The following is a 17,145-nucleotide window of genomic DNA, read 5'->3' as shown; positions in this document are numbered from 1 at the left end:
GAACGGTGAAGAAATAATATTAATGTGATGAATGACTATGGACAAAGGAAATCTATAATCAAAGGACTGCCCTCAAAAATAAATTGTATTGTTACCCTTCTCCTGTTTTTTTTTTAAATAAGTGATATTTTTATATTTTATAGTTTTCTCATTGTAATTTAAAACTCCTCTTGTTGTGTGAACAGTTAAATTTGTGATGTTATTAAACACAGGCAGACGCTCTTACAGCTCTGCAGTGTCTAATAGCCTTATGCTGTGGGAAAAGAAGATGGGGATTAAACCATTTAAGCTAATGGAGTTCAGCAACAAATACTTAAACACCAACCTTGTCCTTTGCTATGGCAGGCGGCTGCTTCAGGACCTCTTTGACTGTCTGCATGACCGTCTCAGTGCGCATGGCACTCACTGAACGAACCAGCTCAACCAGCAGCAGCTGTTCTTCACTGGCTAAAGGAATCACCTGAGAGACATGGTATAAATATAATGACTTACAAAGTCCACTCAAACAGGGACATGCTGGAGTCTGGGCATCTCCTTTGAGAACAATGCTGTTGAGAAAGTAAATAACAGAAATGTGCTGCTCTCATGTTTCACTTTAAAAAGGAACTTAACACCCCCTGACAGTCTGACCTCCACTGGTTTAACTTCTCACCTGGCTGCAGTGAAGTACAGGTGGACTCCAGGACCCTGTGACATCACTGTTGGGTGTCGTCACAGGTGTAACAAAGTACACTCCTGACCACACCCAACAGAGGTGAAACTTTTAACCAGAGAGGGCAGCAAAAACACTCCTTTCAGCCTGGTGTTAATTTACTCTTTAAAAACATTTAACATGTAAACAGAAATGAAAAGAGTAAATAAATAAAAAGTAAATAATGTCTGATGTAAATGGTTTTCAAAGCAGGCATCAAGACAATACAACCTAAAAACATCAAAAGGGGAGGTGCACTTTTTTCACCCACTGTTTTATAGAACACCCACCTTATTTCTGACTGGACTCTTGATCTGTTTCCTCTCATTCCAAACATAGGCAATTGCTGCCATGAAGTGAGCACCGTGGTTCATGGAGATTGGACCCAGCAACTCCAGGATTTGCTGCCGCAGATTCTGTAGAACAGATGTGAGCAAGGAAGTTAGGTTAGACCTAAACAGCTGGTAACTTACTATGCAAACAACTTCAGTTACAATCCATATTGTCACTATGCCCAATGTGAAATACTCAAACTGACACATGGGAGTTAATTGCAAAAGTTAAGTAGTTTTTTATTCCTCCTGCAGGGACACAGGGCCTCTAATTATTACAAATTATGTTCTGTACAGGATAAAAATCACTATATTATCTCAGTGAAAATTACATTACCAACCCACGCCTGGAAAAACTAGTATCATCTGGACAAGAGAAATATTAAAAAAAAAAAAATACAGAGCTATAACTGTTGAAAAAAAAGTCCTTTAGTGCCAGTAATGAGATTCTGTTCTCACTGTTGAGACCAGTAATCAGCATATTATGTGTGGAGTTATAATCCTTTCTCTGTAGAAAACATTTTAGGCCAGGCTGCCCACATATTTAGATTTGCTCTGGGACTGATTGTCACTTTGCTGTATACACTGCACACTACAGTTTCCTGTTTTATACCAGGTCTCTGTGAAGTGCTGCAGGAACAATTTCAGATTATTTGAAAAAATATGTGAGTTGACTGTGCATTTATTCTACCTGGGCAAGGCTTAAGACAACATAAGTGAAATAGTAAAATGTATTAGTGTGGTAATACATTCATCATATCTGCCATTTCATCTTTTTGATGTGGAAAGGGGCATAGTCAATTTTAGACAAATTATCTCAGGCACTTCCTCTCTTCTTAGTTTGTTCAGTCAAACATTGCCCTTATTCTGCAGTCAAGACATGCGTTCAATTACGACACACCAAAGACTAGTTATCACCTTGCTAGATTGGCCAAGACCTGCATGAAAATATGTTATTGAGTATTTGATGGAAAAACTGTGAATACATGTTGCCTGGTGTACCTTAGTGGAACCCAGGTTGATGTTGGAAGTTGAGGCAGCAGAGGCAGCAGCTGGCTTGTCAGTGTTGTCAGCCTGGTGGAGGACGCTCCACAGCAGGGTGACAGATGACATGATGGTGTGGAGGATGGACAGGATGCCTGAACGAGCCTCAGCCAGGTGCTTCTGGTCAACACTCACCTGTAACTGAGAGGCAGAATATGCAACAAGGTAGTCAGTACAATATAGGTACTATACTATTATGCAAAGAAACAGAAAATATCAAGCATTCAGTATCTTTATACAAATCATACTCATGAATGTAACAAATTAATGTATAAAGAAAAAGAGGCCTGCGTTCAGAATTGCTATATATTAACAAGTCTGAGGTTGTAAACATTCACTGAGAAAGCAAAGAGCAATTTGCAACAACCCGATGGTGCTCGGCGCCCTCACCTGGTGGTACTGGGAAGTGGGATCCAGCAGGCAGTAATGGATGATGGCCGTCACCCCCTCCAGCACTGTCAGAATCAGGTCAGGAGGGATGCAGAGAGCCATCCACTGGGGTCTAGAAGACAGAGGGAGAATATGCAGTTTAATCAATGCATACATTTCTGAATTAATGTATTTCTATGCAAAAACTCTGAATGTCAAGCATTTTCATCAGAACTGGTACATCACACAGATGGATGATGTAGAAGAGCGCCATTGCATCTTGTGGTAAAGAGTGCCATCTGGTGACCAAACCCTTGCTAAGCCATTGCATGGTACTGCCTGTATGATATACCTAGATGTAGAATGGGTTATGATGATAGTACAGCTCATCATCCATGTAGATGTTAATACCTGGTGTCAGTGATCCCAGTCTCATAGCGGTACTGCTGAAGAAGATTGTCCAGGTTCCTGCACAGCTGCAGAGTGACTGAGGCCACCACCCTCCTCAGCACCCTCCCCATGTATGGCAGGGTGGCTGTGATGAGTCCTATCCACTGGGGATGCATCTTACACGCATGGTGCTGATGCAGCGCCCTGATCACTGCACACAGGAACATACCCTGCGCTGTGATAGGCTGTCCGTGGAGGTATTGCAGTGATGTCATTGGCTGCTGAGGGTTGACATGCTCCACTTCCCCACCCAGGATCTCAAACCCGGCCCCAGCACCGCCTCCTGTCCCTCCACCTCCTGCCCCTCCTCCCACAGGTCCTCCTTCTCCTCCTTCATCAGCTGGCACCAGGACTCTGTGCTCAAGTACAACTAGGCTCTGCAGCAGTCTGAGCAGTTGAGACTGGACAGCGCTACAGCTGTCTATCTGGTCCTCTGACAGGTTGATAACACTGTCCTCTGACAGACCTTCCTCCACTGTGGCCACGTTCACCCCTGCCACCCGCTGCTCATGCCACTTCTGAGCACTGAATATGGAGCAAAGCAGGCAATGGAGAACCACCTTCTGAACTTTGCACTTAGAGAGGACATCGCTGATGAAACTAGCAAAGCCTTTAGCCGAGCCACCTGTGACTTTGGCTAGCTCACTGAATAGGAGAGTTAAGACCTCCACACTGGTCAGCTGCATGGCCCGGTTCCCTGCCAAGTCCTGAGGGCCTGCTGCCACGTGGGCAGAGTAATAGCTTCTTAGGAAGTAGAGACAGAGCGAGATGATGATCTCCAGGTACATGGCGCTGCGGAATGAGTGGGAGTGGGAGTCCTGGGGGATAGGGCAGTAGAAGTCTTTGCCCATGACGGAGACCCTGTGACGGGCTAGAAGGTTTTGGAGCAAAGAGAGCTGTGGAGTGTAGGTGTTGTTGATACTGGTGGTGGAGATGGCACTTACAAACCCTGGGGGAGCGGCTCTAAGCATGGCTGCGATGGCTGACAGGGCGTGGAGGGCCCGGGAGGAGTCATACAGCTGGAGGTAGAGCAGGACATGCTGGTAGAGCGGATGGATGTTGAAACGAGGTGGGGCAGAGGATAATCTGCGCCCTGTGACACTGACACCCCCGACAGTCCCACTAGAGCCCCCGCTGGGTGAGCCAGTGTCACTCTCAATCTCCGACACCTCACCTTCCCCACAGCTGTACCAGTTCTCCAGATCCAGGCTGTCCCCAAAGAAAATACTGGGAGGCCGCAGTTTTTCAGCTTGATTTGCCAACTTTCTCTGCCTCTCCTCCTCTTTCCTCTTAGCTTTCTTGAGCTTTGGCTTGGCCCCTGGAGATTTGTCTGTCAGCTTCTCCATGATCTTCCCTTTAAGGCTGAGCTGGGTGCTGCTATGGCTGCGTTTACGAGCCTGAGGGTCTTCCACTTGCAGGTTGTGGTCCGGGGTGGCTGGGTCGGAGATGTCTGGCAACGTGACAATGGAAGGTGATGAACTATGACGGGTGATGCCCTCTTTGTGCTGCTCCTCTGCAGATATATCAGCCGGTGTAACAGAGAGGAACTCGAGCGTACCTCCAGCCAGCATCTCAGGCAGAGTCTGGTGGTTGGAGCCAGGAGGAGGGCCAGAGTCAAGACGGGTACCAGTGGAGGTATCTGAGGAAGTGCTGTCTGTGTCTGTCTGGGGCCAGTTTTCAGGTGGAGGTGAGACTTCAAGAGATTCCTCATCTACTAAACTCAAAACCCTGTCTATCAGCTCTTTTATAACAGAGGACACAACCTCCTCTATAGAGTCCTCAGACATGTCATCTAAATAACCAGGCTGTTGGTCTGATCCATTGACTGTATTGCTGACACCCTCTGGTTCCTCAAAGCTGCCGTTTTCCACTGTAGATGAATGAGAGCCACTGGACTCAGAGCTCTGGGGCTCTCTCTGTTGGTCTGCAGGCTGATATTCACCGGCTAGGTGCAAGTTCTCACTACTCAGGCTCAGTAAGGACAGGCTGTCACTCAAGGGGTTGACAGTCAGACAGAACGGCTCCATGTCACCCATCACCAGGCCTCGGAGCTCTTCGTGTGCCACCCTCTCCCCTTGGATGTGACTGAAGTCTAATTAAAGAAAGAGGAAACAAAGAGGAGAAAAAAAACATTTTTCATAAACAGCCAAATACTTCAAGCTGTTTTTATCATAAAGAGTCAATGTGGAAACAAATTGGATACAAAAGGACACAACTACCAGTTAAACTAAAAATGCAGAATTAATGGCCATGGCTTACTGTCTGAGAAGCCAGACTCCCTGGTGTAAATAGGTTCTGATGGCTCCTGTTCAGGGAAGACCTGGGCCCAGTGGCGCTGGGCCTGTACCCTCTGAATGGATATTCGGTGGGTCTTGGGGTGGAGCAGAAGGAGGAGGAGAGGCTCTAAAACCCGAGCAATGTCATGTCTCTGAAGGACCTGATTCAGCCAAGCCCGACCAACAGCACTAGTACACGGATCCCAATAACTCAGACTGTCAAGCATGATGAAAAGAGACCTGAAGGACAAAGTGAAAAGATGTGAAGACGGAAAGAAAAAATGAAAATGAAATCAAAGAAAAGGCACTTGATACAAAATACAACTTTATTAATGGAAAATCCCTTCAAATAAATTAAGCACAATTTGGATGTCGACAACCTACCTGTCAAATGTGCGATTAAAAGGAGAGGACTTGGTCATGTTCAAATCTCGTGTCAAATGCCACAGCACAGAGAACTTCACGTGGGCCTCCAGCCGAATTCTCTGAAAGAAAAAGGTGCTTCAGTATGGGTTTTCTCAACAGAGTGTGTGTATCTGCAGACTAAGCGATGGAGTGCGTGCTGTTATTTTGTGCTTGTGGGTGTTGCCTGGGATGTAAAGTGTCTACTGTACGAACCTTGTCTCTGTGCATGAGTTGCTGGCTGATGACGTCCTCACAGATGCTGGAGGAAGGCACCAGGTTGTGGAGCTGGTAGAACAGCTCTACGCTGCGTTGATGGTGCTGAGGTGTTCCTTCACTCAGCTGGTCCCATAAGATCAGAGCCACACTCTGGGAAAAAGATTGGAGATTAAACAGCGTCAAGCCCTTCAAAAAAAAATTAAGCCCGCCAATAGTTCCACTGTAATCTAAAACGAGATTGCTACCCTGAAGAAGTCTGTCTTGTCAGCGATGTACTTTAGGATTCCCTGAGTGAGCGGTGGCCTGATGACGACAGCTACTCGCCCCTGGCTGGGGCTCATGGGCTGGGCGGACTCTGAGTTGCCACCAGATGCCACGCTCTCAGCGGTCACCATGGCAACCGACTGGGTGAGTCCCACAAGGTCCATGAGCAGGGAGATGACCACGCCCTGCAGGCTGAAGTCACTGGCCAGGCAGCAGGCGTCCATCAGGGACTGCAGCCACACTGGCAGACGGACCTGCTCACTGTCTGTATTGAAGCAGGAGGGATATCAAGTATTTAAATGCAATAAATCAAACCTGTAAAAACAGCTCTACATCTTAGCACTCTGTTTCTGTTACTCTCCCTAGAATTGGATGTCACTGATTCATGGCTGCAGTTTTCACTGTTTGAATCCATAAACTGTGTATAGTTCCAGAGCACGTATATCAAAATAGAGAATATTCCAATGAAAACCATTATTACTGTTGACCTTTTCTGTCCCTTCCCACTGAACCTGACAATACAGTAAATGCAACATTTTCATGTTGTACTCAACGGTGGGATTGTTTAAACATAGCAACAATTTACTTATGGTATATAAGTATTAGCTTAAAAAAAAAAAAAATTTCACATCACAGAAAGTGTGTTTAGAACTTACCCAACTGCTCTTCCTGTGTGGGTGAGGACTTGAGGTTGCCCTCTGCGATGTAGACAGGGAAACTGGAGCATTCCAGGAAGAGCTGGCAGGCAGCAGTGAAGGCAGCAACACACTCCCTCTGGACCAACCCTAAACCTGAGCATGACTCTGTATGATCACTGTGCTGGGAGTCCTCTGAAACCAGGGGTCCTGACTGCATGACCTCGCCTCTTTCACCCTCAGCTTTGTCCACCTGCTCAGGGGTAATATACAAGGTGATAAGTCGGGAGAGAAACTGTTGGAAGTGCTCCAGGCAGCACTGCATGACTGGTTTATCCAGAGGCTTAGTCTGAGATGGGCCTGAGGAGCGTCGGCCTGTCCTGACAGCTGGGTGGGGATGAGGGGTTCGCTCTGTCTCCTCGGGGCCATCTCCCTGGTACTGGACGAAGTCTGTGAAGCCACTTTCTGAGGAGAGACTGCTGGGAGGGTTTTCCCCGTCCTCAAAAACCTCGCCAATGCCCGGTAGCTCCAGAGTAGCCGGCAAAGCCTGCAGTAGGAGGATAGGTGATGGAGGAAGTTCAGCAAAAAGTGATAAGAGAAAAGGTGTGTGTTGATGAGTAAACTGAAAATACAGCAAGCCAGGAAAATTCCAAGTGCAGATTCTCTATATTTCCACAGAGCATTTGTGACCATAATACTTTCTATAGAGCTTTCTTTTGCCAATGATTTTATGAATGTGACCTTATCTCTTTGTTTCTAGCCTCTGGAGACTGAAGTGTTATGTTAGATGAATCTGTCCATGTTCAGCATATTTTGAATTTATGTCTGGCTTCCTTAAAGGCTCTGCACACCCACACAGGTGTTCTCAGTTACCCTGGCTCATTAGACCTCTAAGTCAGGTTAAATTTGGGGGGAGGCTATTTGGGGAATTATGTGATGTCACCAAACTCTATGTACTAATAACATTGATAAAGCTCAGACACAGCCCCGAGTAGAGGTCTAATCAGATGAAAATACCTATGTGGGTGCATGATGGGTATGCAGATGCTTTAAAGACACAATCGGAGAGATTTTCACAAAATGTTTTAGTTTTAATAGTGGAGGTCTCTCAACATACTCATTAACCTCATCACTGCACTGTTCTGTGTCCTGTACACTGGTCATTATATAGTGAGGCTGTATACACAGCTGTTGGGTTTGACCTGAGGGACTGGTGTAGACTGAGCTGTACACCAGGCTAGCATCCTGATGCTGACAGACCAACTTAAGTTCTTACAATTCTTTGTTACAGTCAGCCTGTGGGAGCCTGATGGCTTCATGGGATGCATTTTGATCGAGGCAGCATGCACATTCTGGAGCCTGGACTCAGATGGCACGTTGGATAGCATGTTCTCTATATGCCCCTCAGGGTGGGGGGTAGGGATGTTCTAGTATTCAGTGGATGTATGTGAAATGTTTTCCACTCCACTGGATATGGCTCATCCAGGAGGCATCACAGGCTAGTCTACTCCTCCTCTTCCTTAGAGAGAAAAGGCGAGCTGGGCTCAGCTGTTGGTTAACCATCTTCTGTCTTTCTACTTGTCCTCTCTTCTGTCCCTCATGGGCCTACCTCAATCTATCTAGCCCCTATCCATCTCTGGGCAAGAGATTGACTAAACTTTTAATCGTGCCTCACTGAGCTCTCAAACACTTAAACAACCAGGTTGCTGGACAGAGACCAGGACGGCCAAACGAAGCATTTGTTCTGAAGAAGTCTTCAAATGCCTTGTGTCGAGGGAGTGTGGGATGGCAGGGCCAGTCGTGGGACCACCCAGCCAACTGCAGCACAGGGCAGGGGGCTGGCAGGAGCCAACAGGAGCTGGAAGGGGCCCTGTTCAGGGACCAGGGCACACCATCAGAGCCTGAACTGATGAATTTTTGGGCAGTAACTTGTAATAAGTGAAGTGGGTCATATGGGTCAAACTGGGATTTGCTCTGACTGGGGCAGCAACAGGGCCTATGCTTTTATCAAAAGATTTTTAAAGGATCAGAGACAGAACAGAATTATCAGCTGGCAATGTTTCTCAAAGTAAGAGGTTGGCATAGCAACAATTTTAATTTCTAACTGACCACTAAAGCGAACAGATACTCTGATCTTATCATGATTAAAGTGGAGGGAAAAATATGTTATTTAACACTTCCCAATTAATATCTGTTTCTGACAGAAAAGAGCATTGCCCTTTCATTTTTATGGAACATTTCTAACAGCTTTCCTCACCCGTTTGTCCTCCTTGTCTCTGCTCTTATCCCTTGCTGAGTTTGAAGGGTTGCCATTGGAGTTGGAGAGGCCCTGAGCCTTGGGGCCCAAGGGCAGGACCAGAGGGGACACCAGCGGTGGCTGCACTTTGCTGAGGATCTTGGAGCAGAGACGAAGGCAGTGGGTGAGCTCCCCGAGGCCCAGGGCCTGCAGGTGACAGGTCAGAGCCGCCACCATACGCAACAGCAGCTGAGGGAGATGCTCTGTCTGGATCTCTATGTAGGTCTCCTGGAAATGTTGGAAAAAACAGAAGTGAAGTAAGGACTTAAAAGGTGCAGATGCTGGGTATCTGGAAGGAAGTGAACCTGATATAATGGAATTAAGGCTGTTAACTAATGCTGAACTTTTATTGATGTCTTCAAAATGATTGTTATAATACAGTTTGCTTGATTAAATGTTATTAAATATACATTAAGATCTCGAATTATCTTCTTATCACTTTCCCCTCTGGTCTGTCAAAGAGAAAACCTTAACCCCTTAACCAGTGCATGAAAATTATGATTATTGGTTTTTTTATATACATATATTTATTACGTTTTTTCTGGTTTCAACGAAGAATTTCCATGTCCCAATTTTAGAGCAGTTGCAGAAGGTCTTCTACTATAGAAGTGACCTAGAAGTGGTAAAATGTAAAGATACTGAATCATCAGGACAAAATACTATCTGCTGCGGTCAGTTTCAGTCTAAAATATCAATATTTTAAAAGCTTAATACTATTAATACTATGTGAGACCATTTATCCAAAGATTTCCCTGCCATCCTCTATTTGGTTTTTGTATGTTGACTGTTTCTTATCTAATGTAAGTTAAAAAATATATATAATTGTTTTATTGTCTTTCCTTGGAAAAAAGAAGGCTGTGTACACTTAGATCCAATTAAAGTATTTAATGATGACTTTATCATTAAATATATTAGACCTAAATGTACGGAGCCTTCTTTCCTCCATATTTGGTTTTGTGGCCTCTTGCACTTTAGAGTCGTGTCGTGAGTGTGGTGATTTTCTCATGAGTTTTGAAACAAGTATTTTAACTCAACAAGCAAAACACATTTTTATGAAACAAAAAAAGGACAACCAAATCATAAAAAAAGCATTAAACCATGAAGTAAATAAAAGTAGTCATATTTCTTACAAATATGTGAGCATTGCAATAGCATATAACTGCATGCATGCTTGACAGAAAGCACATACACACTGGGCGGGTATTTCATTTTCACAAGATCCACACCAAACACCACATGTAATGACTGTTATAATCCCACTTCTTCCTCTGGATCATTTTTGGCATTAAAATATCAGACAGTCAGTCAGTCATTCTGAAATGATGACTCAAAGTAGGACAGCAACAAAGATGGCCTGGGAGATGTTGGCAGGATGTTGCAGAAATGTTATCGTAGCCTCAGTGAAGCAGGGTGAGGTGAAAAAGCAGGAAAGAGCAGTACTTTACCTGGCAGATTACCCTCATGCTTCTAGTAGGCTTCAAGGAGAAAGAGCAGATAGTTTGAACAGACAGGAGCAAGCAGAACACAGGCCACACAACACTTGGTTTGCAGAAACACACACAACCCATACGCTTCTCCTTTTCTCGCTCACAAACTCACAGAACACACGGTTCTCTTGCTCTCGCACTTTCAAACACACACACACACACACAAGCATTTAAACAGGGTTATAAAAGAGTGAGGGATTTCCAAACTATTCAGATTGGAAATACTGGATAGACAAGCATATTTCTAAGAGGATGCAAACAATATTTTTGGCAGGGAAACTAAACACAGGCTTTTTTTTTTTACCTGTGTAAAGACTGCACACATACACACACATGGGAGAGAGAGGAGGTGTGCACGCACACACACACCCTAATGGTGACCATAACATCCCAGAACTGGATTTAAAAAAATGGAGTTGGACAACAAATCTGACAACATGGAGGCCAAATTGCAAATGTTCATGGAGGGTACTTGTAGGGAACATACTGGATTTAAAAAGGAGGTGTGTGAGCAAAGAGGGAGTGAGAATGAGATGGAAAGCCCAAGCAGGGGCGGGAGACAAGGGGCTGTAAAAGAGGGAAGAGAAAGAATGTGGCAGAGGGATACAAAAACAAAGAGGAACATTTTGAGAAAACAGAAACCTGTAAAGGAAGTGAAACGAAAACATAAAAGGATAGGGAGAAAAGACTGCATAATGACAAAGACAGAAAAGGACTGAAATGACAAATTGAGCAAAAAAGAAACACTGAGGACATAAAGAAATACAGAGAGAAAGCAAAGACAGATATAGGGAGTGGGATATAGACATACAAAAAAGAAAGACAAGGCAGAAAAAGACAGAGAAGGAAAACAGTGAAAAGAACAGCATGAAAGTGTGAAGGGAAGAAGAGTGAACATAAGACATCGGTATAAGAGTTTAATAGTAAAAGAAAGCCATAGTGGAGTAAAAGAAAAGACAGAAAGTGGGAGACAGACATAAAAAAGATAGACAAGGCAGAAAAAGACAAAGAAAAAAAAAGACAGAAGAAAAGAAGGAAAGAAAGACACAAAGAAAGAAAGAAAAAAAAAAAGACAGACAGAAACAAAGATAGAAAGATAGAAAGAAAGAAAGAAAGAAAGAAAGAAAGAAAGAAAGAAAGAAAGAGAGACAAAGACAGAAAGAAAGAAACAAAGACAGAGAGAGAAAGAAAGAGAGACAGAAAGAAACAAAGACACAAACAAACAAAGACACAAAGACAGAAACAAAGACACAAAGACAGACAGAAAGAAAGAGAAGTCTCACCAAGGAAACAATATCCAGCAGGAAATCAACCAGCTGACAGAACTCCACCAATGAGAGCTCTGGAGGATCTAAGCTCCCAGCATGCCGTGGTGCGTGTGTGCTGCTGTTCACTGTCCTCCTGCAACAGAGGCATATTTGAGATTATTTTGAGTAAGATATGATGGTTAGCAGTTAAGGTCAGGGTTGATGATGCAAATCTGTGGATACACTTTGTTTGATGTCAAAACTAGAGATCTGCTGTGGGTGTAACGGCAGTGGGAAAAGTATCTTGGCACACATTCTGCCCCTGGTACCTGCTGAGCATCGTTTCAACACAACAGCGTACCCAAACAAGAATAGCAGACCAGCGGCATTCCCTCTACTCTTTCGGAAGATGAAACCTCCAGCAGGATAATGCATCATTATTTCAAAATGGCTCCAAACACATGACAGCAACTATAGTTTTCCCCAGATTTGTTTCTGATGCCTCATAAAGTGGCGACTTGAGTGCATATGTACACGTGGATTTTAACATATATACCTGCAGCACTCCTCAAACCAGCGAGCGATGTAGTCCCACATGTAGTACGGCTCAAACGAGTTAAACAGGAGATTGGCTGTTTTAATCAGTTCTGCCGTCTTCTTGTTCTCTCGTAGTTTACTTAGAAAGAAGCAAAAAGCTAAATTAGCATCATGCTTTTCATGGTTTGTATGGATTAAAAAATTAACAAACACATCCATTATAATGCTAGTGATTGATAAAAAGATTTTTTATTCATCATGTAAAAATATCAAATGTCAAAAGGCAACATTTACAAAATGTAAACGTAAAATGCAAAAATTTGACTGGCACTACATGTATTATGACTGTATATTTCACACAAAAAACTGACTGTTGGCCATTTGTCATTATTTTGACAAAGTTTTTTCAACCTTTTTCATATATTTTTATATTTGTATATTGCAATTTTACTTATTTTCCATTCAAACATTGTAATGCTGTTATTTTCATTTCAAGTATTACTTTAAATGTTGTAATGTTAGAATTGTTGGATGTTATTAGCTTTAACATATCCCATTTGTCCTATTTTACCTTTATTTTTCTTTGATGATGCAACAACCAAACTTTCATCATGGAGTTCATTTAAGTTTTATCATATGTAATGTCTAAAAGGCACAGGTGGGCAGGTGGTGGACTGGACTGACCTGCTGAGGTGTGTGTGGTCTTTACTGAATGGACTCTGGTTTTGGAGGTCCAACTCTGTTCGGCACTGTGTGTGTAGAGTCCGAAACACCTCGATCAGAACATCCTCTAGGATTGCTGGGCCTGGAGAGAGACACATACAGATAGGAGAGATGATATACACAGCGGATAGCTTACATTTAGATACAACACTAACTAGACTATTGGTGTCTACATATTGATAGACTGGTTACCAAGCTCCGGTTTGTCCAGCAGACTGATGAGGATGCGAAATGGCTTGAGGTCGTGCATGAGGATGCTTTCCTCTTCCCCACCTCGAGCCTTGCCCTGCAAGATCCCCACCATTGCCTGAAAACACACACACACACACACACACACACACACACACACACACGCACACAGACACGCACACAGACACGCACACAGACACGCACACAGACACGCACACAGACACGCACACCTCTATTACAGTAGAGATCAGAAAAAATCTGTAAACTCCACGTCCACTTTAGACACCGCAGAGATAACATTTATTTGTTTTTTTATCTTTTTTGTTTTAATGTTGCTTCCTATAATATTTGGCAGAACCAATTTCATATTTGCATTGAGCCCCCCTTTCATTTTTTTCTCTTTTTGTGTGTGTTTCATGCTTCGTCTGCCACATAATGGGCTGAAGCCAGGAACAGACGGTCTCGGTAGTACCAACCTTCTCCCAATGGAGGGAGCTCCAATAACTATTTCAGAGCAGATGGCAGAAGAGGAAACAAAAAACAAAACAAAAACAAAAAAAAACACTTTCAAAAACTAAACTTCCCCTCCTGGTTGCTCTGTGTGCTCCCTGTTTTGAGCGTGACAGGACAGATTACACAAGTGTGTCTGTGTATGTGTGTGTAAACTGAAGTGAACTGGGAGCAGTCTTCAAAGGACAGGCTACTGGGAATAGGAGAAGAGAGCAGGACATATAAGCAAACGCCAGAGAGGATATGGGAGGTGTCGGAGGAGAAGGATTAAAGGGGATGGATAAATTGTGTGGCAGATAAAAGAGGGTCAGATCTGTTAAACTGAGGATGGACCCCAACACACACACACACACACACACACACACACACACACAGACACACACAGACACACACAGACACACACACACACACACACACACTTCCCTACCCCACACATATACACATTCGATCTCAGGAGACATGTGATTTGGGGATTGTTTGGAAGCTGATTTTACACATAAGAAACCATTTTTCAATGCTGACCTATTTGCAATTAGCTTGAAACCTCACCTGGACCAGCATGTCTTTAGAGAAGGTGTTGAAGTAGTGGCTAGCATGCTCCTCTGGGTTGCTCTGTCGAGTGCTGCGAGGGCCTGTTATCACCCCGTTGTTGTCAAAACCTTCAAAAAACAAAGACATACAGTTATAATCGCATCGATAGATACTCAGATGTGCATCCAGCATAAGAAGAAAAGCACTAATCCAGATTGGAGTAAATGGAGATTTAGTCTTTACTGAGAAAAACTATCTGTATCTTCCAGTTAATCCTCCTCCTCTTCTTTGTTAAGTCCTAATGGCTGTTGCCAACATCACTCAGATTCCAGCTATGGTGTAGTAGAGTATATCTTGGACTGATTCACACTATAGAAGCCTAGCCAGATTCAGAGTGGTAGGGCCTGTCAATCTTCAACATCACTGAACAGTTTTTAAAAAAGCCAGTCCTGAGCACACTCACGCCACAAGATTCCATTCACCAGAGAGAAAAAAACATCCGACCGGCCTAGAATCTGGCTTACAACTGGAATTAGAATCACACTGTACTGTATATCCTAATTACGGCCTTGACCGTCAATCCACTTGTTATTTGTTCCTTTGCCAAATTTGACACATTCTAATGCTGCAATCATTGCAAGTTGCTTTGGAGAAGAGAGAGTGAGAGTGTAACTTGATATAGTCAGGATCCACCCTTAGCCATGCAGACACTTACCAGCATGTTCATCCGCAGTGAGTTGCAAACAAGAGAGAATAAAGTAAGACAATGACCACAGCAGATACACGCCTACTGTATGTTCCACAGAACAGAAAAAAATGGAAAACAGCAACAAAGCATACATATACCACGTGCCTACGCAAATCACAAAACAGAACAAGGTGTATGTAAAGGTTTGCATATCAGGGTTCCCACCATGGTCCATGTAAAATGTCTAACTCTTGTTTTATATGTCAAAGTGGTTTCATGACCTATAAATATTAATGCTTTTTATTGTTGGGTTATTCTAACATAGTTAAGTGTCTACTACAGGTTAATAAATGTGTGAATCTACATGACAACACTTTTGGGTATATTCCTGTAAAGAGTGTAAAGAACATTCTTGGACTTCCCCAAACAAAATCTCTTTAAATTCTACAATATTCCAGAAATTAAATGGTGAGTGGGAACCCTGGTCTCAATGTCTGTACTGTGTCTGTGTGTGTATTCCGCACCCAGCAACCAGGCGTAGAGTCTGCGGTTGAGGGACATGTCTCTTCTCAATACCACATGCAAAGCTGCTGACAGGATCCGGATCATGTCAGGGCGAGTCGCCTGAACACAACAGAACAGACCAGAATGTTTGTGACTGTTTCTCTGTCCCTTTCACACACATAGATACATACATACATACATAAAAACAAACACACACACACACACACACACACACTACAGATGTCAGATAAGAGTTGTGTCCCGGCCCTGACAGGTCCAGAAATGTTTTGAGGTGAAGGATTTAACAAGCAGCCAGCATGAGTCACCACCGTGGCTGTCTGAGTGGCCTCATCATGATCACACACATGCATGTGCAATTGCACAAAGAGAAAAAGACACACACACACATCTGGAATAACATAACAACAATGCCAGTACTAATACTAGCTGATATATAAATAGCTCGACATATCAATATCAGCCAGTTAGACACTTTGGTCTAATCCTTACTGTAAGACAGACACACACATCATTACCATTCTGTAGTTAACACACAGGCCTATAGTGTTAGCCAGACCTCAGTCACACAGCCTTCCTTACCTGGCTCATATGGAAGGGGAAGCAGAAGAGGATCAGGTCCAGGGTGCTCCTCTGCACCAACACACTTGAGTCTTGGACTGAGGTACTGACCGCCTCTACCTGGTGAGAACAGAGACACATTATTATTCAACCTGCCTATGTATATTAAAAACAAATTGAACTTTATATAACATTACACTCTTAACCCATTTGAATAGACACAGTGATTCAAGTTAAACCTGCGATGGCAATCGCTCTGAATGGGTGAACACATGCCATTAGACCTGGCTTTAAAGATGCATCACACACAACTTGGCTTTGGTAATCATGATTTTTAATTTTATGTTATTGACAACATTTCATCTGATGAGCCGCTGAGCAAAATACATTGCTCATGCCATTGTTAATAAAAGACTCATACTTTTATGGGGTAAGTATGTGGACACTACGCAAACATTTGTGGTTTATTTTGTCTGACTACTGACGTTCATCTTGCAGTTACCAGCACCTCACGCTCTGTGGTACCCGCTATGTGCAAATCTGTAATGTTTTTTGTTTTTAAATATTGACTTCTATTCCAAATTTGCATTTTGGACACTTACATATGATAAAACCTGATGCAAACATTGAACTCATGCTAAACAACCCAAATCACTAAAACATCAGCTTTACTACACTGCAATTTTGAAGAAGGTGTGCAGACTTTATTTTCAGCTCAGGGGCACGCAATTCTGTCACTAAGTATTTTGACAATGACATGTTTGTATTGTAGTGTACTGTCATGTACCATGAGCTCGATGTCACTGCCTATGACATAGAGCTGGTCCTCCATGGAGAGCTTGCGATTGAGGTGCAGCAGAACAAAAGTCACCCCAGGGAGACGCACAGCAGGGCTGGTCAGGATGCTGCCCCACAAGGCACTGTAGAAGGCCGACTGCTCCACTGCTGCAGCCACCTTCTCCAACAGGGTGTTGGTTCTATGGAAAACACAGACAGGACATAGTGAACATGCTCATCAAGTACACACCAGCACTGACCTCCTACCACACTACCACTGCAGTGCACTGCACTCTGCTTCACATGTCGTGGGCAGACTGACCAACAGTGTGTTTCCTCCCAGGTGGAGGCAGTCCGTGCCCTCATGCAGTGGTGTTAATGGTCAATTGTTAAGC

At 43.7% G+C, this 17,145-nt stretch overlaps 1 protein-coding gene across 4 annotated transcripts in view; it reads right to left on the bottom strand.

Moving 5' to 3' along the window:
* Positions 1 to 17,145, bottom strand: part of dop1a (DOP1 leucine zipper like protein A) — a 31,397-nt gene that overhangs the window by 9,362 nt on the left and 4,890 nt on the right. For 2 of the 4 annotated variants that reach the window (XM_044207962.1, XM_044207963.1), the window contains exons 5-24: positions 16,761 to 16,950; positions 15,995 to 16,093; positions 15,415 to 15,514; positions 14,221 to 14,330; positions 13,165 to 13,279; positions 12,934 to 13,054; positions 12,269 to 12,388; positions 11,749 to 11,866; positions 10,424 to 10,453; positions 8,940 to 9,206; positions 6,704 to 7,229; positions 6,029 to 6,312; positions 5,781 to 5,933; positions 5,547 to 5,647; positions 5,146 to 5,402; positions 2,848 to 4,978; positions 2,458 to 2,569; positions 2,026 to 2,208; positions 982 to 1,107; positions 326 to 460 (exon numbers count right to left, since the gene is read on the bottom strand). In XM_044207962.1, coding sequence (XP_044063897.1) covers positions 326 to 460; positions 982 to 1,107; positions 2,026 to 2,208; positions 2,458 to 2,569; positions 2,848 to 4,978; positions 5,146 to 5,402; positions 5,547 to 5,647; positions 5,781 to 5,933; positions 6,029 to 6,312; positions 6,704 to 7,229; positions 8,940 to 9,206; positions 10,424 to 10,453; positions 11,749 to 11,866; positions 12,269 to 12,388; positions 12,934 to 13,054; positions 13,165 to 13,279; positions 14,221 to 14,330; positions 15,415 to 15,514; positions 15,995 to 16,093; positions 16,761 to 16,950 — 5,278 coding nt within the window. The remainder of the gene's footprint in view (positions 1 to 325; positions 461 to 981; positions 1,108 to 2,025; positions 2,209 to 2,457; positions 2,570 to 2,847; positions 4,979 to 5,145; positions 5,403 to 5,546; positions 5,648 to 5,780; positions 5,934 to 6,028; positions 6,313 to 6,703; positions 7,230 to 8,939; positions 9,207 to 10,423; positions 10,454 to 11,748; positions 11,867 to 12,268; positions 12,389 to 12,933; positions 13,055 to 13,164; positions 13,280 to 14,220; positions 14,331 to 15,414; positions 15,515 to 15,994; positions 16,094 to 16,760; positions 16,951 to 17,145) is intronic. The other 2 variants (XM_044207964.1, XM_044207965.1) reach the window with 2 other exon arrangements.

Source organism: Siniperca chuatsi, linkage group LG9, assembly GCF_020085105.1.
Source record: "Siniperca chuatsi isolate FFG_IHB_CAS linkage group LG9, ASM2008510v1, whole genome shotgun sequence".
Lineage (NCBI taxonomy): Eukaryota > Metazoa > Chordata > Actinopteri > Centrarchiformes > Sinipercidae > Siniperca > Siniperca chuatsi.
The sequence above is the reverse complement of the archived record's forward strand: the minus strand, read 5'-3'. Positions and strand labels throughout refer to the sequence as shown.